Source organism: Ceratosolen solmsi, unplaced genomic scaffold, assembly GCF_000503995.2.
Source record: "Ceratosolen solmsi marchali unplaced genomic scaffold, CerSol_1.0 scaffold7, whole genome shotgun sequence".
NCBI lineage: Eukaryota > Metazoa > Arthropoda > Insecta > Hymenoptera > Agaonidae > Ceratosolen > Ceratosolen solmsi.
The window spans coordinates 4319209-4340057 of record NW_011948413.1 but is presented as its reverse complement, the minus strand read 5'-3'; the positions used below and the strand labels follow the sequence as shown (position 1 = coordinate 4340057).

Sequence of the window (20849 nt, the reverse complement as noted above, 5' to 3'; positions counted from 1 at the left end):
CCGCCTCACGTGATAGGAGTGCTGCAGTCTTGCGACTCACCCGACAACTAAAGCCGCTCTACCAGGCCACGATACAAAACAGCTGACTACCGCACGTTAGCCATGCCAACGCTACGCCGCTAAATTGGTGAGATTCTTAATCTGCCTTCTCTTTCAATTACAAATTCATCCTACTTTTAATCCCTTGTACGTGCCCTTGACATTTTTCATTATTTAATCTGTACTATTTATTCACAAAAGATATTTGTAAGTAAAAGTCACTTTCATATGCTATTGCCATAATTTTTTCTCCAGGTTGGCCTAACTTGATCACTTGGCACGCTAATGTGCGTCGTAAGTTTCAATTTACGGCCGATACGTATGGCCTGCAGATCTAACGTGTGTGAGTCATAAAAGGTTAGAGGCAATATTGTCTGACAGTTGATACGATATATTGTAAACAATTTTGTTAAAAAATTAGCATTTTTTAACAATGGGTTGCGATGGAGGAACAATACCTAGACGAGATGAGCTCGTTAGAATAAAAAAGAAGCCAGAACAAGTATGAATAAATTCTTGGGCTAAGTCGTTGCCATTAATGTTTTTTTATTCTGTCACACTTTTATTCGTAGCGTTGAGCGTTATGCTTAATAAATAATAATGATTTTGGCAAGTTATAAATATTAGTTTCATATTGTCAAAGAGCCTTTTAAATAATTATCCTTTGGAAATTATGATCGATAGAATTTATAAGCTTATCAAAATCGATATTATCCATCATTGGATTGATTACATTATTATTTTAATGCTCTTTTATTACATTTTTGAACTAGTTAATATTCAAAATACATACTCTTTAAATATTAAATTTATATCTTTAATAAATAATAAAATTGGTAACATGCTTTTGATTAATAGAAAGATAAGGAAGCAGAATTGGCTTATCGTTGGAGACATTGTTCTATTCGACAACTTCCATTACAAGCTCCTATTGTAGCGTGTGGTTTAGGAAGATTGTATAGTAAGGAAGCAGTGCTTGAGGGATTACTCGATCGTTCTACACTTTCTGAATCAGCGACTCACATTAAAAATTTGAAAGATGTAAAGAATCTTAATCTTACCCCAAATCCGGCTTTTGATGGGGATATAGCAAAAAATGGTGGTTACATAGATGATGGACGGAGTCCATTTATTTGTCCCGTCATTGGTTTGGAAATGAATGGAAAATATAAGTTTTGTTTTCTATGGAATTGTGGATGTGTAATAAGCGAACGTGCACTAAAAGAAATAAAAACTTATGTAAGTATCAATCAATTATTTGAGCATTTTATAAACTAAATATGTTAATAATTTAAATATTGTTGTAATTCAGTACATAAATTAATTACAAATTATTGTGATATAAGAATAATTAAGTTTAATTATTTCATATTTCATAATGATTATATATATACATATATAAAAATGTATATATTTAAATTCAGTAAAATAAATTGATAAATATTAAATAAAACTTGCTGATTTAATATAAAATATTAAACTGTTTCATTGATTTTAATAATATTTCTTTATAATTCTTTTAGACTTGTCACAAATGTCAACAACCTTTTACCGACACAGATATAGTTATTTTAAATGCTCAAGATGAAGATTTCAAAAATATGGAAGAAAATATTATTACACGTAAAGTTGAACGTAAGTCTAAAAAAAGATCAAGTAATGCAGGTTGTACCGATACAGTAAAAGAGGAAGTATCGAGTAAGAAAGTTAAAAAAGAAAAATTAGATAAAACACAAACTACGCAAATTAAATCGAAAAAAGAACCACAAGATCCTGCTTATGAAAAATCCAAAGAAGATTATAGTGTTGCTCAAGATCCAAATGCATCAGAGGTTTTGAAAAGTATCTTTACAACACATAAAACTGCTTCAGAGCAGACTAGAGCTCATTGGGTTACATATAATCCATTCTATAATTAGTAAAATTAGTAATGATAAAAATATATAAAAAAATATTAAATTTATTTTCCATTGTAAATAAAGTACTATATCTATATTTACAATTTTAATATTAAACATAATATTAGACTAAATTTATGTCGCTATTGATTATCATTGAACATATTAAGCCAATCATTAAGTTATTTTAGAATTGTTTAATTATTGTAGTAAATTTTTATTTAGTAATAATTTCATCCAATTATGTATTTTATTAATTTTCGTTCGATTTTTTAAAATAAACAATACAGAATTTTCTTATATTTCACATACGTACTACAATGGTTAAATCTCTATTCTTTTAACATTTTAAAACATTTTAATATATTGTTTTAATACTTTTTAATAATATAAATAAAAATGTAATTCTCATAAAATATTAACTGTTAATATTTTATTTTTAATAATTGTGCGGTATAAATAAATTATTAAAAATCTTTGATATTATAACGCATAAGAAAATAAAGATTTTTCTTTTTTAACGGCAGTCACGTGTTAAGAAAAACAGATGTATGCATATAAAAAAAAACATTTCTTATAATATTAATGGATACAAGATAATCTCTGAAAATCAACACTTATTCAATTGTACTTTGTAGTGCAAGCACTATATAGTAAGCACTCTGCGAGTAGCAATTGCTTGTATCACCCTTTGCAGTCTGCCAACTGCTCTATTTCTACGAGATCGCTTTGTTGTGCAACAACACCATCGATTGAAAGCTATAATAATTAGTACAGTTAAAATTATTAATCCTAGTATGTATCCCAAATGTCCAAATTTTATTCGGCTTAAATTATCCACTTGTGCGTTTACTTTTGTTTTATGAATATCCCGAGGAATTAGTGCATCGAGCTTTATTGCACCACCACGCCTGGAATTCCACAGAAGATCTGAATCTTGTGATAATGAAACTGCAGAAATTAGAGAACTTCCAACTGATAGTAGTTTTTGAGATTTATATAAAATCCTGATATAAATAAATATACATTATATTAAATTATTGCAAATATAAAAACATTATATTTAAAAAAAAAATATGTTAATTACACTGGTGCTGTTTCATTTAATGGCTCTGGAGTGGCTAATATTGAAATTGGACATGAAGGAAGAGGACGGTAATGAAGAGCAGAACCTGCAGGTTCTAGTACTTTACTATGTCGATTTAAATGACTATCTGCCATGCGTTTAGGAAGATCTGTTGTGTCCAATGACATAATATTTCTCTTTCCTTTAATACGATTTTCTTCTTCAATAAAAACTGATGGTATTCGACCTGTTGTAGCATATTCCAGAATTGCATCCAACATCCAAAAACAAGCTTATAATAAAAAAATTATATTGCAATATTTTTCATTTTTTATTTTAATTTAATTAATTAATTATCCATCATTTAATAATTACGTTTATGTGAATGACTGTCGTCGATGCAATTTGAATCTCCATACACTACAATTCTTCCAGAAGTACTGAATTTAGGTTCAGATTCCTTTGTTTTCCTAATTTGATTTCTTTTAAAATTATTTACTTGTACAAGTCCTAGAATTGGTACATAACGTAAATTTCCTATTTCAGATTTTGATAATAATTCTTCCCCTTGATCTCGTAATTCTGCATGCATAAGAAAACCTTCACTAGGAAACCTGTTATGGAAATATTTTATATTTAATCCAAATGATAATTTGTAATCAAAATTATATAATAAACTTTTTACCTTGTAATAACAGTGCCAGAAGCAAAAGTCACTGGAGAATGTTGTCCTAAAATAAATTGACCATCTCTAACACTATCACCAAAAGCAATACCCCAATTTTTATATAATAAATCATTTAAAGCAGGTACATTTGCTCCTCCTGTTTCTGGTATCCACCATTGTCGAGTATTATCATCATAAAATTTAACTTGACGCATTACCGTTACATTATACCAATCGGCAAATATTACTAAGGCTAGTCCCTCATCTACATCCTTTTTTAATTTTAAAATCTAAAATAGAGAAAATATCATTACCATCGTATGTACATAAATTAAAATTTATCAATAAAATACTATGTATTATATATATATATATATATATATATTGCATTTACCTCGTTAGGAAAGAACTCTTCTTCAGTATCAACAATAAGCAAAGTTCCATAATTACGAGCATTGAAACATGTAAAGGGTGTTCCCAATACTTCAAGATAATATCCTGCATTACGCAAATGCTGATACATGTCTTTAAAATTTGTATGAATATGATCTCCATTCCAATCAAGTGGATCATTTTTGGCTTTCAAATTATCACGAGGAAAATATCCTGGAGGATATCTTAAATTATGGTATTGATCCCACAGAATTCGTTTACTAATAAATTATAAATAATTACTTCGTTAGTTAACAGTTGAAATGAATAAAAACGAATGTATATATAAAAGTATAACATTTTCATTCATTATTTGTTTTTTTTTTATTATTCATTTTAATTGACTAATTATTTTGTTCAACTCTAACTGTAATGCAGTGCAATGTCTCATAACATTTTAATGAACATTAAAATCCATTATTACTTATTTCAATGATTACTAAATATAGCCATGTCAATGACTATGAAATTATAAAATTTTTAACAATTATATAATATATTTTTGCATCTCAAAATTTTATTTTATAAAAATAATTCTAATTTAAAATGTATTGAGTAATTAATTTTGATTTTTATTGTTAATATAAGTTCTGTTTGTATAAGTTAATAAGATAACAAATTTTTTCATTTAAATAAAATTGACTACTTCGAATTGTGCAAAACATGTAGTGAAAATAAAGTAAATAACTGACAGTCAATAGGAAATTTATAGAAATATTAATTTTCTTTTGTACTTATAATTAATAAGTTATCGAATTTCTGTAATTTTAAATAAAAATTAACTTACTGACGTGGAGGAGTAGGTATAATTTTAGCTTTCAATGGTAATTTAACAGTTGAACTTCTCGGTTTTTGATCACTGTTACTTGGTGGTGATTGTATGGTTAAACTAATATGTCCTTTTAATAATATTAAATTATTTGATAATAATTATTTAAAGTCAATTGTATTAAAAATATGAATATAAAAGTTTATTATATTTAAAGAAAAAATGTACCTTGAGCAACGCCTTGCCAATCCTTGGAAGTAGCTGGAACAGTAATTGCTACTGCTAACCATCCAGACCAAGGCCAAAGAATATCACAGTGTGTTAAAGAGACATCGATACGTTCACCATTATTATCACGAGTGTATGGATGCCATGTTAATTCAGTAACTATTGCTTGGGTACAATATGGCCACATGTATTGACATTCTGTTAAATCTATATAACTATAAATATGACAGTTTATTGAAAGAGACAATGGTAAATATTATTAAATGCATAATATCCAACAACGAGACTAGAAATACATATGAAACTTATGATTTTACTTTGGACTCAGTGTTGCTCTTGGAGAATATGAACGTAAGTAATGAAATGCACTCAAAAGATCTAAACGACCCGCACCTTGTTCAAACATTCCAATACCAGATAAACGTTGAGCTGTTCCTAATAAGGCTTGTTTCATACTAGCAGGAGTAATCTTTAATAAAAAAATTAAGATAAAAGCATCATAAATCTGCAGAAATATTAAACTTTAAGGTATTAATGAGTAGACAAAGCAAAGAAAATGTTTTATTTAAATTTAAAACCAAATATTTAAAAAATTTTAAATAAAACACTTAAACTAAAATTTATTATTAGATAAAAATTTTAATTATTAGTTATAAAAAAACTATTTTCTTGTAATATGTAAATTTGAATTACTTTGTTTTAATTCTTTGTTTACCTTTTGTTCAAAATTTATGGAATTGTTAGAATTTATAAAACCACTCGCTAATAAAGCTACAGCTCCAGCAACAACTGGGCTAGCTACCGAAGTGCCAGATAAGGATTTGCAACCACTTTTTAAAGCAGATCCATGAACCCCAGATCCATATGTAACAAGATCAGGTTTGAGTCTTCCATAGCCTGCAGGTAGTTCCCATGTTGTCATACCACGCGATGAAAACTTTGCTATTTGATCTTCCCAATTAATTCCACCAACACCAACAACATCCATTTGATCAGCAGGATTATTTAAAGTACTATAAATAAATAATAATACTAACTAGAATATCTTACAACATATTATTCTTATACTTTTTTATATTTACCCATAAAGAGGCCCATCATTACCGATAGCTGAAACCATAATAACACCATTGGCAGTAAGCTCCCAAACTTTATCAACAAAAGGATGATCCATAAAATCAGGTCCACCAATACTAAGATTTAAAACTGTTATTTTCGCAAGAATTGCATAATTAAAAGCATCAAGGAACCATGAAGTATATGACACCTATAAATAGTTTATACTTCTTTTTATTATAATGAAATATGAGAGTAAATTAATTACAAGCAGCTTATATACCTGAGCATTTGTAAATACTCGGAATATATAAAGATCGGCATCAGGAGCAAAACCTAAACATTCTTGCGAAGATGCAATGACACCTGCAACAAAGGTTCCATGACCCAGACCATCTTCAAGAGTCTTCTCATTTGTCCAATTAGTGCGTTCTTTTATTTTTTTAAAATGAGGATGACTCGCAGCTAATCCAGTATCAAATATTGCTACCTAATATTATTATTATATATTAAAAACTCATTATTATATTATTGATAAATATTTATTAAATTTATTTCCGATTACCTTAACTCCTTTACCTGTAACTCCTAACTTCCAAAGGGTTTCAGCTTGCAGTATATTTGTAATTTGTCGAGGAGTTGCACGTAATAACTTCCTAGATTTATATTGCTTAGATTGATGCCAAAACATTTTTTTCTAAAATTCATAATGAAATATTTAAAACCACCATTATTTATATTTATTAATTACTTAAAATATTAAATAAAGTATTGTACATTATTATTAATTTTTCTTCTAAAACTTTTATATTCCGGTAATAATTCATCTTTATCACTTTTCAAATACTTTAACGTTCTATGAACCAATTTTTGAGAAGTTATTCTTTGAATCGATGGGTGACCTTTTAAAGCATCGATACCATTTTGTTTACTAGCTTCTTTAATCTGTACTATATCAAAATCACTTGGATATTTTGAAGCTAGATTATCTCTAGATATAATCTTCCAATCATTTATTCCAGAAGAAGAAAACGCAGCTTTTATATAATTTTTACGCGTTTCTTTTTTATAATATCCATTAAATGTAACAATATACTCATCATCAACAATTTGCGAAGAAAATTTAATATTTATACCCTGAGTTTTATAAGATGTGTTACAAAAATTTACATCATATTTAAGACATGATATCGCATTTGTCTTATAACAATAATTGGTTTCGTTTACAGATTGTTGCTGTATTAGGTTGTGACATATTTCAATAATATTATATAATAATAACAATACTGAAACGCGAATCCAACAAATCCTTGGCTTCATACTATGTATCAAACCTGCTAAAATTATAATTTTAGTATTGAATTATTGCCATAATATAAATAGAGATTAATTCATTTATAACATATTTATAATTAAAAGAAATATTAATTGTAAAAATAACAATTAAAAAAAATTACAAAATCAACAGGAAATTCTTGCTTTATCTTCTTCATTTCATATTTGGTAACCTAAAATTTTCCTTTTCACCGTTCGCTTTTCTTAATTATGCTCTATCACTTATTTAATTTCTTAATATCAAATATTTTCTCGATTAAAACATATGATGAAATTAATTTTTAAAATACGAACACACATTTTTTATGTTTGTTATAAATTTTATAGCTTTATGATAGAAAAATCGTAATTGTCATTTGTTAACTAATTTTGGTCGTGACGTTAGAAGAACTCTGAGGTGGAATGTATTCCGATATGCTCGACTGACAATTAGAAATCACATGAATTGACATGCACGTGAACATGTGTATATTGTTGACAATGGATAACCTGCGTTCTACGAATGATATATGCATACATGATAAATATACATATATGCATAAATATAAAAGAAATTGAAATGAATTTCACAGATCAGTAAGATATAGGAAATGGCAATGTGTCAGTTTAGCAAATTTAAAAATTGTTAATAAGATTTAAATTAGATTGAAATTTAGAATGTTATTATTAAAATCATTACATTAATATACTTAAATAATGAACGTTGAAGAAGGTTCGTTGTATTTTAATAATAAATTTTATATTAGAACATATGTATTATAAATTAAAGAAAAATAAAAAATCATAACTAGTCTATTATTAGGATTTTTATATCGTATTGTATATATTTTTGCGACAAAAATTTCAATATCTTCATTTTTACCATTTTCTAGTAAATATTTCATTATTTTATTTTTTACAGTCAAATTCTTTAAATCTACTATAGAGCTTATTAAATAAAAATATATTGCACTATTTTTATATTTTTATGTTATATTAAAATTGTAAACCATCTGCAAAAGATAAAAGCAATCCAGTATGAATAATATAGAATTTTTATAATTAATTAGCCAATAAAAGGAAATATCATAAGTAATATAAAGTATTTATTTATAATAATAAATAAAGTATTATCTCAATAGTGTTTAAGGAGAAGTGCCGATTATACGTGAATAAACTAGGTACAAGTAGGTTTAAACAATTATTTTGATAGCTAAATAATAGTCGAATTAACACATAAATTTGTTAGGTTTTGATATATAGAAAGGAAAGTAAATTTAAAAAATATTTTACTCTGACACATCATATTGGTAAAGTAAGTTTGCGAAATTTGATCTAATTATATGCAATTCAAAATCTGTAAAAGGTTTCATTAAAAAAAAAGCATTATATATTGGTTTTCATATAATTGAAATTTTGTATGAATTAAAATATAATATTAAAAAAATTTTACTAATAATTTAAAAATGACATTGAATTAATTTTACATACAATTTTATATAATTTATTCATTTGGTTTGATAAGTTCAATAATGGAAATGAATACACTAATTAATAAATTCATAAACGGATTATATTTCTTAACATTTAAAAGATTATCTGCATTTAGAAAAATAACTTAAAATGTATTAATAATGTCAGAAACAATACATGATAGAAGTAGATACAGAAAAAGCAAAATTCTCTATTGAAAATATTTTTAACTTATAATTAGAACTCTAATTATAAATGATTTTCTTTTTTACGTTAATATTTTATATTTCTCTAGTATCTATGTTACCTTATACAACATTATTAATGATTTCTCCTTAAGCATAGATATATCTACGTGCTTATAATTTTATTTTTATTATTTATAAAGATTATTATTACATTGCTTTAGATTTTAATTAACATTAAATTACATTATTAACATTGTAATTAAAATTGTAACTTAAAAATTCGATATTTACAGTTATTTTTTATGTATGGGTAAGTAATAATGTCTAAATAGGTTGAATTTGTAATAATTATTTTATATCGCGAATTACGATGTAAAATCTTTTGCCTTATAGGTAATTATGAAAATAGGGAAGTCACGTGGAGTCTACTTTATATTTGTATTAAAGAAACGCCGATAAAAATAGAAATAAAATGTACATGCCCACATTTAAAATAAAGAAGATTTCTTCTTAATACCAACGCAGATTTCAAGAATAGAAAAAAGGAGTGCTGTTCTTGAATATTTATCCTATATACTTTAAATGAAACAAATTAATCTTTGAAAATTAAAATATATTTCGTTATTTATCTACAATTTTTTAAATTTTTGTTATATACTTTTTATTAAATCTCACACACTGGAATAACTGATTAGTTCTATCTATGCCATTTGTACGTTTGTATATTCGTTACTACAAAAGTAATAAATAATTATTAATCCGTTAAATTGAAATAATTACATTTAAACTAATCACGTATTTTCTACTTATATACTTTTTTTATTTATTGATTTTATAGTAATAGTTTAAAAAGTCGTTAAATATATTAATTTACCGCGTATATGGATTTATAGAATTCATATTCATCCTTCATTTAATAATAATAAAGAAACAATAACAATAATAACTATTATATAGATAATAAGGATTATGTTGATAATGATAATAATTATAAAATAATGATTAAATAAATTTTGTGTATAGAATGATTTTTATAGATTTTATTCAAGTTTTTTTTTTATAATGATAATTAAATTAATTTATATGAATAATAATTTTATGTGCTAATTCTTAAAATATTTTAAGAGTGAATTATTTTTACTATCTTACAATACACTTATCGCATAGCATTCTTTATTATTAAATGAAATAATAAAGTAATTAAAAGTAATTACATATTCTGTTATTTGATTTTTTTAATGTTGTGTCTTTTTAGGTCATATTAATAAAATATCTTTAATAAAGTAAATTAAAATTTTATTTTGATGGTTTAAAACAAATGTTATGTAGGTGTTAGTTGAATGGTAATTAAATTTTGATATTGATTTATGGAAAGGATAAATAAAAGTATTTATGAAAATCTCATTATTTACTATGTATATTTCTAATAGAAAAAAATACAATTTTTTAAAACGTATATTAAATTTAACTTTTATTTCAAGTTTAATTGATAAAGTGCATGTTAAAAAGTAACCATTTTTATTTTGTCTAATTTTAGTTTTTTACTACCGATTATCATGGATATTAATATTGCTTATTATATTTCTAATAGTAGTATATTTTCTAGAAGAAAATTTCGTAAGTATTTTTCTCGATCGAATTATTTCATTGTGTAAGCTGTAAATATTCAACAATTAATTAAAATAATTGATTTGTAATTTATTCATTTGTAATTTATTATGTTTTTTCATTACTTATTATTTTATTTACGCTACTACTATATTCTAACAAAATCATTTTCTTCATTTGAAATAGAACATTTCTTTTAGCTTGTAATCCTTTTATGATTTGTAAATATAAAGTGGATATTCATTTTTTGTTTTATAAATAAATTAAAAAATATATTCTTAAATTAGTTGTAATTATTTTTTATTAGATGAAACGCACTTTCTTACAATCATCATGCTTTACAAAAATATATATACACACACACATACACACACATATCTATATATATATATATATTATGAAAAACTTATGTAACAAATCAATGGACTTTTTTAATGAATTTAAAAGATATTGATTCTTATTTTAAACATTAAAACATATACTATATGTGATATGTATTTTAAATTCATATGTTATTATAATTTATTTATTAATCATTCATATAGTAATTTTATACTTTCTATTTCTTTTCGTCTTCTTCTTCTTCTTCTTCTTCGAATAAATTTATTTTATAAAATGTTTATACTTCATTTTCTAAGTGTTGCAATATCAATAATTAAATAACAATATTTTTTATAAAAAAATATAATAAATGATAAATGCAAGCATTCAAGATCATATATTTATGTTCAAATTTTCAATAAAATAATATATTAAAGATATAATTGACTAAATTGTCTCATTTGCATTGTAAAGTTCAATTTATAATTTTAAATTCGTATAAGCTGTATTTTTTAATAACTGTATAATTTCTAAAACACCAATTTTATATTTAATATTATAGACCTTATATTTTTAAAAGCAATGCAGTATAATATTTAGGTAAAAAAGAAATTGCAATGTTATTTAATACAGTTTCTTATTATTAAAATATTTAAAATGCCCGTAAATAACGGAAATTGAGAATTTTACTCGATAGAAAATATTCGCTTTAACCTGTGTTATTGTATTTCATTGATAATTGAAATTGTTGAATTATTGTATAATTTGAATAATCTATACAATTTATCAATTTTATCATGAAATGTTCAAATGTGATTACTCACCATATATGCATTAAGCATAAAATATACCTCTCTAGATTCAATGGCTTTAATTCATTACTACAATGTTGACATATTCTAATAGTTACCATAGTAACAAAATAATTTGTAAACAAATATGGTCACGAATATCAAAATTCAAGAGGACATCGCGTTCTGTTCATAAAAAAGAAAATGCATACGAAGGGTCGATCTTTTTCAATTGTAATTCAGATCTTGAGGTATTCAAATCTTGTGTTTACAAGGTGAGAAATTTACTTTTCCATAATATTATAGTAATTAATTATAATAAAAAATAACCAATACTAACAATTAATCAGATATTTGTTTACTAGTTTATAACATAAAAGATAATAGTTTTGCATTAGGGTATTAAAAAAAATAATAGCAATACAAGAATATATATATTTAAAGGCTTAAATACAGATTTTATTTTGTTAATTTGATAAAAAAAAAAAGAAGAAAAGAAAGTATTCTTTCAATTATTAAAAATTATATGAGCAAAGCTTGATACCTTACCTTCAACCGAATAACTAACTCACGACTAATAATTCAGAATTATTAAAGAATTAAAGTAAGAAATAATATACATCTAATTTAAATGAAATGTTTTAATTTTATTATTAAAAACATTTTCAGAAAAATTGTCACTTATGAATTATTATATATTTTATTCAATGCAGTTCAACATGATAATTATATATGATTTATAGAGATAAAAAGAGATATGACAGTATTTGAAATAAATTCGTTAAGATCATAAATTTAGAAAGACATTTTAACACAAGTACACAATGGTACAGTAAAGTGTCAATCACTTTATTCGCTCAATAATAACATTTAATAATACATAATTTAAACGATAAACATATTCCTTGTAATTTTTACATGACATGATCATTACTTTATTCAAGATACACTTGATTGTTGGTACAATCCTAAAATTTCATTTATAGTAGGCAACTATTGTGTTGTATTTAAGATTTGTAATATTTATTTTTGTAATTTTATCATAATTTATACAAGTAATAGCAAGTCTTTGCAAAAAGACTCATATGTTCTGTTTTATTCTGATGTAATCTGGATTAATAAGGTCAACAAGTTGAGCGCTTTGAAAGTTGAATGTCGTTTAACGACTAAGTTTAAATATTATGTAACGTATATTGAATCTTATGTGTCAAATTGAACGCTATTGCGTATCCATTCATCCATCCCATTAACATATGTACAGAATACCCTCTCAACGCAAAATGTGAACAGATTAAGGCTCCAGCAGGTTATAGGCTATCTTCTACAATGTACAATTTCTTATGTACTTAGTTCTTTCCTTTTCCCACGTCTTCGTCTGGCTGTGCAATGCTATGGTAAGCAGTAGCACCAAAAGAGACTATGCACCACTTCTCTAGTTGGCACAGAATTATTAAGTAGTGTAAAAATTACAATAAAAAATAGCAACCTTATATAAAAATTGATTAAGAACGTTATAAATAGTGTAAAAGCGAAATTGAGAAAATGTTCAGGGCTGTTGCAAAAAATGAATTTCACTCAAAAATTTAATAGAAAGACACAAGTGTATTAATGATTGATATTCTCTAGGATCAAACTTCTATTATATATGTACACAATGTGTTTGAATAAAATATAATATTCAGTTCGTTATCAAGATTGAGATGTATCTTGCATTTAAATGTGCACTTTGAAACTTGGAACAAGATTCTTGCCTGACACAAGAAATTATTATTCTTATATAAAATATACAAGTAAATTGGCTACTATTTGACAGAGTAGTTATCCTATGCAATTTGATTATTGAAAATTGCTAGGATTACTGGATCTGAGGTGCCGAATAGTGCACGAGCGAGCTTTGACCAAATATTTTATTACACATAGTAATGTTACATTTGCTCCCATGCAATAACACCTCCAGACCACGTGCAACCAAATTGCGCTTTTATAATTACTTCTCTTAATAATATATAAAAAATCTAGTTCTATTGACTTTTGAGTTCCTTGCCAATACTATACGATACAATTTTATTCCAGTCAATTTTTGTTCGCATGACAGGTAATTGCCTGCGCAATGCCTTGAAGGTCGTATCAGACATTGTTTGATAATTTTCAGAAATTGCAGTCTGATAATCGTTTTCAGATTCTTGAACAAGCCGTATTAATTCCTTGGCTGTCTGTTTTTCCGAAGATATTGCTAAACTCTCTTTTACCTCTTTGCTACTAACTAATTGAACATTACCATCTTCATAATAATGAACCTGAACTTTTAAGCTTCCCTTTAATTCAGCTGTACCCGAATTAGTACTAAAACTTACTGTCCATACTGAACGCCAACGTCCATTCCAAAAGTTTTTTGGTTGAAATTGATGATCTTCTATGCAGGCCGTTAGGGTAATATTTTCTGTAATCCATTTATTGAAAATTATAAACTTCTATGAAGACTTTTAAAATAAAAGCTTTAACCTTACCTCCTTGACTCTTGGCGAAAACAGAACAAGAGCCATGTCTATAATGACTCTGTGTATAAGCAAATATCTCTTCCTGTAATGCCAACCTCCACGGTTCTGCTGTTACGTCGGTTTCATAGGGCTCGTAATCTTGTGCTTCCTTTCTCAGGTGGTCATACTTAAAGCTCTGCTTAGTACGTGGATCGTAAAACCTCTGATTTCCCAAGTCATTGTATTCTGTTATAAGAACTGGATAATCACTACTGTCGATCTATTACAAACATTTTACAATGTAAATATAAAAATGTATGCGTTAAAAAGACAATTGAAATTTACTAATGGGATTTTACGGTTCGATTTTTGAAGTGAGCTTACTCACTACAGCTACTAAAATTAACAACAATATCTAATCTAATGATAATTGCTCGCTAAAAATTCGCTACGATTTACAATTATACGAGATACGCGTTATCGCTGATGCGCAAGATCGCTGGCAAGAAAAGGCCGTGAAAGGAAAAATTAAAAGATTCGGGATATGGAAGCCGAAGGATGACGAAAATGAGTAAAGTCGTATCTCATTGTGTGCATTCGATTTCGACTACGAGCGAATGAGAATGATTTCTACCTTAACAGACATGAGCTGATCTTTGTTGTACTGAGCGAACGCCCCGGAGGCGCCCTCCTTAAGGAGATTGTCGTTGTTAAGCAGGATTCGGACATCGTTGAAAACCTCGTTGAACTCGCCCGGGGGCGAATGTAATATAAAGTCCGAGACTATTCGGACTTTTTCCTGGTCGGGAATCGCATCTCCGTCCGCCGCCATCTTGCCTTCGGTGGCCACTGCCACCATGAGCCAGCGACAAGGCCTTAGCCACAGTACGTGCCAGCGTGTGTGCCCCCGTTTCCTCCTCGTCCCTACCCGTCGGCCAATCGCCGTCAGCTCCCTCCTGCCAGCAGAGCAGCCTTTTAACGAACGCGCGCCCTCTGAATGCTTTCCGCCCCCGCCCCCCCCCCCCCCCCCCGCCAATAGACAACAGTGTGCATCACGAGATTAAGGGCTCCTCTTTGACACTTCCCCATTCGCCGCTATCCCACGCTTTTGTTATTTATTCGGCCGAGAATATCTAAAGCAGCGATTTGACTCTGCCAATTGGTGGCTCACCATACTCATCAAGGCTTATCGGCGCGCGTCATCATCGTTGCATTGACCCGATGTGGATTCGTTGTTGATCCATGATCTTTGATAATGCTACATCTTCTTTCAGGTAGGTCGCATTCGATGCCAGGACGATGACCGATCATCTGGATAGGGACCTTCATCCCGTGAAGGAGGACTCGTCGATTGACACCTGCCATTGCAGTATAGGTTTGCAAATTCTCGTATCAGTTAATCAGGAATCACCGCTTAAATTCGTCGATTTATCATAGTCATATATATATATATTTAATGCTTTGCGCACTCTAATGATTACTTTATTAATGCGCGAATGTCATTTCGCGGATCTCTTATATTGCGCGATCGGTACTCGAATATTTTGAAAGCCATTTGCAATTTGCACAGTGTAAGAACGACATAAGACATCAAAAGTGTGAAAATAAAATAATGAAAGATCCTAGGGAGCGGCATATTGTGTGTAAACTCGATCGCTACGAACTCGAGGACAGGTACCTGCGATTACTGGAAGAGGTAAATTCGCTTAAGAAACTATCCAACAGCCAGGAGGATAAGATCAAAAGACTCGCCACCAAACTGATGAGGTATGGAGTGAATCCTCGTACCTGCATCGCCACTGTTGACGTTACCAATGACCGCGAAAGACTTTTACATTTGGAAAACGAAAATTCCAAGGTTATACATTAATGATTTAATAAAGAATATCGATTGTTGAATATTTTTAATCCTTTTATTGCGTTTTCTAATGCTCTTATGGCTTTATTTATTTTTTTTTTGTTTTTTTTTTTTTTTTTTTTTTTTTTTTTTTTTTTTTTTTTTTTTTTTTTTTTTTTTTTTTTTTTTTTTTTATTAAATTAGCTCAAAAACCAAATGTGTATTCTTCGAAATCAACTGATGAATAATAAAATTTTTGCGAGGTCGCCTCCTCGTGTTCGTAGACTCGGATCTACATCAGGCTTAATGTAAGTAGTAATTTAAGTTTTTCTTTTAACTTTAATTTCACCATCAACTCTGTAGGGGAGAATGGGCCGAGTTTCATTACTGCTTCTCAAATTAAATATTTTTTTTCTTTTTTTTTTTTTCAATTCATAATAAAAAAGATAGTTGACATTTTGTATTTTTCTTTACTATATCGAGTTTTACAATTTATTATAATTTGCGAATTGATAAGCGTACCAAAACTAACTGTACGCGACGTTGAATTTATAAAGTTTTCTCGATGCTTCGTTATTTATAAGTATTCGATGAAGCCCATTTTGGCTTTATTCCCGATGCTATTGCAATACAGTCACTTCTACATTTAGTAACTTGATAAGGAATTTTTCAATTTTAAAGATAATTTATATCATTTTTAACATTGTTTTCACATCCTCATAAATTGAAATAGTTTCCTAAAGTGCTCGGTAAATTTTTATAATTAATATGACAATTATTATTTAGCATTTAACAATGAACGTATAGTTACTTTTCTTTCTTTTTTTTTTATGTGATAAATTGTATAAAAATAATAAACCTATTTACATTTATATTTTAAATATACCATACAAACAGCTGAATTTCAAATAAATTTCGTATACAGTAGTTATTTTGTCGTGGTATCTGCATTTACCGTTTTCCTCATTCAACTATAAGCAATATTACAAACCTTTGTAAGTTCCGACGTAGTCAATGTATGTACATTAAAAACATTAAAATTGATTTACATAGTCGATAAATTTAAGTAATAAATCTCGAATCAAGAAAAATTGGCCCGTATATCCCTATAGAAGAACACTCGCGAACACTCGAACCCTTGGATTTGGCTTCAGCAATATCAAGTGTTGAGCGCCGATTTATTTTAGTACTTGTCGGAGCGAAGGCAGTCGATTGAAAACTCCCTCTTGTCAGTGCATCAACATTCGGTGTGGAAACGATGAACACGATATTCAAAATTATTCACTTAAAATGCAGGTACTTCAATCCTATCCATTTATCAAAGTTATAAATCCTCTCCGTTCTTTTATTAAATAAAGCATTGCTCTTAGGAAATAGAGAAGGAGAAGAAAGAAATGATGTCGCGTATCGGGGATTTAGAGACCGAGCTTGCGACCTATACATCGGGGAATCAACGTGATAAGGTTGCAGAGAACATTGAGTACATCCGAATTTGGCGTCAAATGAAACGTCAGAACGAGAAACTCATCGACTCGCAGAGCGCCAATGAAATATTGAACGAGCAGATCTGTCAGCTTAAGAGCCGGCTCGAAGAAAGCAACAAGTACGTCGAATTTTATTATGTCATTCATTTTTAATATTCCTATGCGTTTAATAATTATTTTACAATTATCCATAGGAACAACGTGCAGGTAAATGCGGCTCTCGAGGCTGAGAAGATACAGGTTGCCCAGATGGATGAGAGCATATTAAAAGTCAAGAGCTCCGAGGTTGATATGCGCGAGAAAGACGAGAGGATAATTGATTTGATCAACGAGATAAAGATCCTACAACAGCATAACAGTGAGCTTCTCGATCTCAGTTCGAAATTCGATAATGTTGAACATGAGAATGACGAATTCAAGCGGAAGATCGCACAACAGGCGTCCGAACAACTAATCCTGAAGGATAATATTATCAAGGAAAAAGCCAATGTGTTAGCTTTTAAAGCAGCGAATGAGCAGTTGCTGTTTAAGCTTAATGAATTGCAATCAAATATCGACTTAATGAATATTGAATTAACCGTGAGTATCAAATTATTAATCCAATGACTGCATACTTTATATTGATTTTGTTTGTTGGAAGTGCTGAGTTAAGTTTGCAGATTATCACCATTTTTTATCATAAATGTAATAAACATACATTAATTATATATAATTAATATAAAATCATTAATTACTATCGATTTACTATGAATACTGAAATTTAATATTTTTTAAAAGATTATATTTCATACTAACTTTAAAAAAATTTGCATATACATATACACTCATTTTTTATTTTATTTCTATAAAATTTGCACAATATTGTAGTAATGAGTAGAATTAATTTAGAAATAATTTACGCGTTAATTTATATTTCTATTAGAAGAAATTGGTAATAAATAAAAAATGAGAATCGATTAAATTTTTTTATAAAAAAAAAAAAAAAAAAAAAAAAAAAAAAAACTGTTATAATAATTATATACGGAGTACGGGAGAAATATTAAATTATACTAAAACAAATGTATACTATAACAATATAAAATGTTAAATTGACATTAAATTTAGGATAGAAAATAATCCAGTATAAAGATAGTAGCTGAATAGGTATGTAGTAGTACCATTAACTGTATGAGCTAATAGTAAATTTCGTTACTATTAACCAAATATAAATTATTGTTACTTTGTATATAAATGACTTATACTTGTGACTGAGCTTCTAAGATCTATATATTTTTATTTCCTATTTTACTTTACGTTATAATACCGTTTTTTTAATACTTACTATTATTATACTTGTAATAATGCTAACTATTATAATACTTATAATACTTATTATTATGGTACTGCATTTGCATAAAGAACGTTTCCCATTTGTATATGTATAAACATATTTTTTAATTCTTATATTTTGATTGTTTTAATAATCTTATTTTTAAGTGCATTTAATTTAATACTCTTAATACTAACTCAGTGCTATTCTCAATAAAAGTTAAAAGAAAATTTTATATTGTTTTCATATAGTCTGCTAAATTTTGTTTTTAGTCACAAAATAAATGCAAGATCAATAGTAAAAATGACAAACAAAGCATATTAAACAAGCAGGCTTTGAATATAAATTCAGAAAATCGTAAAAAAGAATTTGTTGATAGTAAAATTACAGAGCCTGTTAAACATGAAAAAGGTATTCAAGCAGGTGAAGAAGATCATTTGATAAACGAATCAACGCAAACAGAACATTTTTTAGATAGTGCCAAAACGAACGAAAAAGCCTCCGATGATCATGATGAATTGTACGATGAAAATAAAATTCAAGTTCCGCGAAATGGAAATTTGTCTCGCAAAGGAATGCTAAGATTATTAGACCAAGTGCAAATAAATACACCTCTAGAATCTCAAAATACAACTAGAATAAGGCATTCAGGAACATCAGCATTATCTAATAAATCTCGAAAACAAGTATCTAAACTTGAAACTTTGTTATTCGGCGATTCTTGTTTTTGACAAATACTTGTATATTTATAATGAACGTATAGTGATTATAAAACTAATGGCTTTCTTCATTTTCAAGGTTTCGATTGTAACTGAGTCTAATGTTTGATAATGTATTCTAAATGCATAAAATGGAAAATATTTTATATCCTTATATTTTACACTATCAAAGATAAACATTGTATGGATTAAACAGTACCTATATTAATTATGAAAAAAGTATATATCAATGTGCTTGAATATATAGATATGCATGTGATTGAAATTTGAAAAGTTTTTACTTTCTTGATTGATATTTTCAGGAAATCATTATTTGAAAATAAAACGAAAGGACTCATTACAGAAGTAAAATTGTGAAAAACAGATATTTATGGGGATCAAAGTGTATTGTATTAGAGCTTCCAAATATGAACGTTATATTATCGTTCATTAATCATCACGAAGAATTAAAACGAAGTACAAATTTTAACTATTATAATGACTAGAAATAATAGTAAAGTTTCTTTAAATATATAATCATGTGTTCGACACGTTTATTGTCTTGATATGAATTCTGTATTGTAAATTTACATATATTATCAATTTTGTTATTAAGTTATTAATGAACATATTAGTAAAACGATTAAATTTTTTTACGATATGTTATAAAATGCATTATCTGCTTAGTATTTAAAATATTTAAAAATTATTAATATATTTGTAACCCTCATTTTAGTATTTTTAATAATTTTTGCAATATTGTATTTTATTGTAAGCTTTTATAATTATGTAAGATTATAATTGTATCTGAGAAATATACAAAATAATTGAATTTTTTTTTATATCCAATTATATTTCATTGTACTAGTAAAATATATTATAATTAAGACACACTTATATGTTAATATTTATATTATTAGTGCCGTGATAATTTTTCTTACATTTTCATTTTATTTGCTAAACTCCTGCAAAATTAGTTAATATTTTAACTCGTCTTTTCGATTACTATTAATTTATTTTTGAATTCATTATATGTGTAAATGTAAAAAATAAAAACATCCATTTAATTCAGTAAACGATATAAAGTGAACTTAATTAATAGCAATTTAAAGCAATTGCGAGTACAAATATATCAAGAAATAATTATTTATGGCATAAAATTTGGATTAATTGCTTTTAAAAGTCTTTTTCGTA

General features: G+C 27.3%; 4 protein-coding genes across 4 annotated transcripts; 2 read left to right on the top strand and 2 right to left on the bottom strand.

The window, feature by feature from the left end:
- Positions 1-47: 47 nt before the first annotated feature.
- Positions 48-2171, top strand: LOC105367324 (protein RTF2 homolog). The gene is made up of 4 exons (XM_011505984.1): positions 48-127; positions 295-541; positions 898-1278; positions 1563-2171. Exons 2-4 carry the CDS (start codon positions 473-475, stop codon positions 1956-1958), a joined length of 846 nt encoding a protein of 281 aa, XP_011504286.1. The 5' UTR covers positions 48-127; positions 295-472; the 3' UTR covers positions 1959-2171.
- A 292-nt stretch (positions 2172-2463) lies between these two features.
- On the bottom strand, positions 2464-7486 carry S1P (membrane-bound transcription factor site-1 protease). Its single transcript, XM_011505981.1, has 13 exons — positions 6933-7486; positions 6721-6852; positions 6439-6645; positions 6182-6366; positions 5815-6112; positions 5417-5568; positions 5100-5314; positions 4890-5001; positions 4065-4323; positions 3689-3960; positions 3379-3617; positions 3025-3295; positions 2464-2944 (listed from the first exon to the last, which is right to left on the bottom strand). Exons 1-13 carry the CDS (start codon positions 7473-7475, stop codon positions 2584-2586), a joined length of 3246 nt encoding a protein of 1081 aa, XP_011504283.1. The 5' UTR covers positions 7476-7486; the 3' UTR covers positions 2464-2583.
- A 4427-nt stretch (positions 7487-11913) lies between these two features.
- Positions 11914-19688, top strand: LOC105367643 (protein fantom). Its single transcript, XM_011506410.1, has 8 exons — positions 11914-12125; positions 15602-15702; positions 15947-16185; positions 16369-16472; positions 17352-17460; positions 17535-17767; positions 17843-18227; positions 19230-19688. Exons 2-8 carry the CDS (start codon positions 15627-15629, stop codon positions 19686-19688), a joined length of 1605 nt encoding a protein of 534 aa, XP_011504712.1. The 5' UTR covers positions 11914-12125; positions 15602-15626.
- Positions 13050-15225, bottom strand: cpa (F-actin-capping protein subunit alpha). Its single transcript, XM_011505980.1, has 3 exons — positions 14962-15225; positions 14358-14607; positions 13050-14290 (listed from the first exon to the last, which is right to left on the bottom strand). The coding sequence occupies exons 1-3, from the start codon at positions 15184-15186 to the stop codon at positions 13872-13874; spliced, it is 894 nt and encodes a 297-aa protein (XP_011504282.1). The 5' UTR covers positions 15187-15225; the 3' UTR covers positions 13050-13871.
- Positions 19689-20849: the final 1161 nt, after the last annotated feature.

Excerpts from the sequence above, each read along its gene's own strand:
- LOC105367324 (XM_011505984.1), top strand. The coding sequence starts at position 473 with ATGGGTTGCGATGGAGGAACAATACCTAGACGAGATGAGCTCGTTAGA. Across the intron at positions 542-897 it reads TAAAAAAGAAGCCAGAACAA|AAAGATAAGGAAGCAGAATT; the intron begins GTATGAATAAAT and ends TTTGATTAATAG. Across the intron at positions 1,279-1,562 it reads TAAAAGAAATAAAAACTTAT|ACTTGTCACAAATGTCAACA; the intron begins GTAAGTATCAAT and ends TAATTCTTTTAG.
- LOC105367643 (XM_011506410.1), top strand. The coding sequence starts at position 15,627 with ATGACCGATCATCTGGATAGGGACCTTCATCCCGTGAAGGAGGACTCG. Across the intron at positions 17,461-17,534 it reads ATTATTCACTTAAAATGCAG|GAAATAGAGAAGGAGAAGAA; the intron begins GTACTTCAATCC and ends CATTGCTCTTAG. Across the intron at positions 17,768-17,842 it reads CGGCTCGAAGAAAGCAACAA|GAACAACGTGCAGGTAAATG; the intron begins GTACGTCGAATT and ends AATTATCCATAG.
- cpa (XM_011505980.1), bottom strand. The coding sequence starts at position 15,186 with ATGGTGGCAGTGGCCACCGAAGGCAAGATGGCGGCGGACGGAGATGCG. Across the intron at positions 14,608-14,961 it reads ATCAGCTCATGTCTGTTAAG|ATCGACAGTAGTGATTATCC; the intron begins GTAGAAATCATT and ends TGTTTGTAATAG. Across the intron at positions 14,291-14,357 it reads TTTCGCCAAGAGTCAAGGAG|AAAATATTACCCTAACGGCC; the intron begins GTAAGGTTAAAG and ends AATGGATTACAG.
- S1P (XM_011505981.1), bottom strand. The coding sequence starts at position 7,475 with ATGAAGCCAAGGATTTGTTGGATTCGCGTTTCAGTATTGTTATTATTA. Across the intron at positions 6,367-6,438 it reads GAGTATTTACAAATGCTCAG|GTGTCATATACTTCATGGTT; the intron begins GTATATAAGCTG and ends AACTATTTATAG. Across the intron at positions 3,618-3,688 it reads TCTGGCACTGTTATTACAAG|GTTTCCTAGTGAAGGTTTTC; the intron begins GTAAAAAGTTTA and ends TTTCCATAACAG.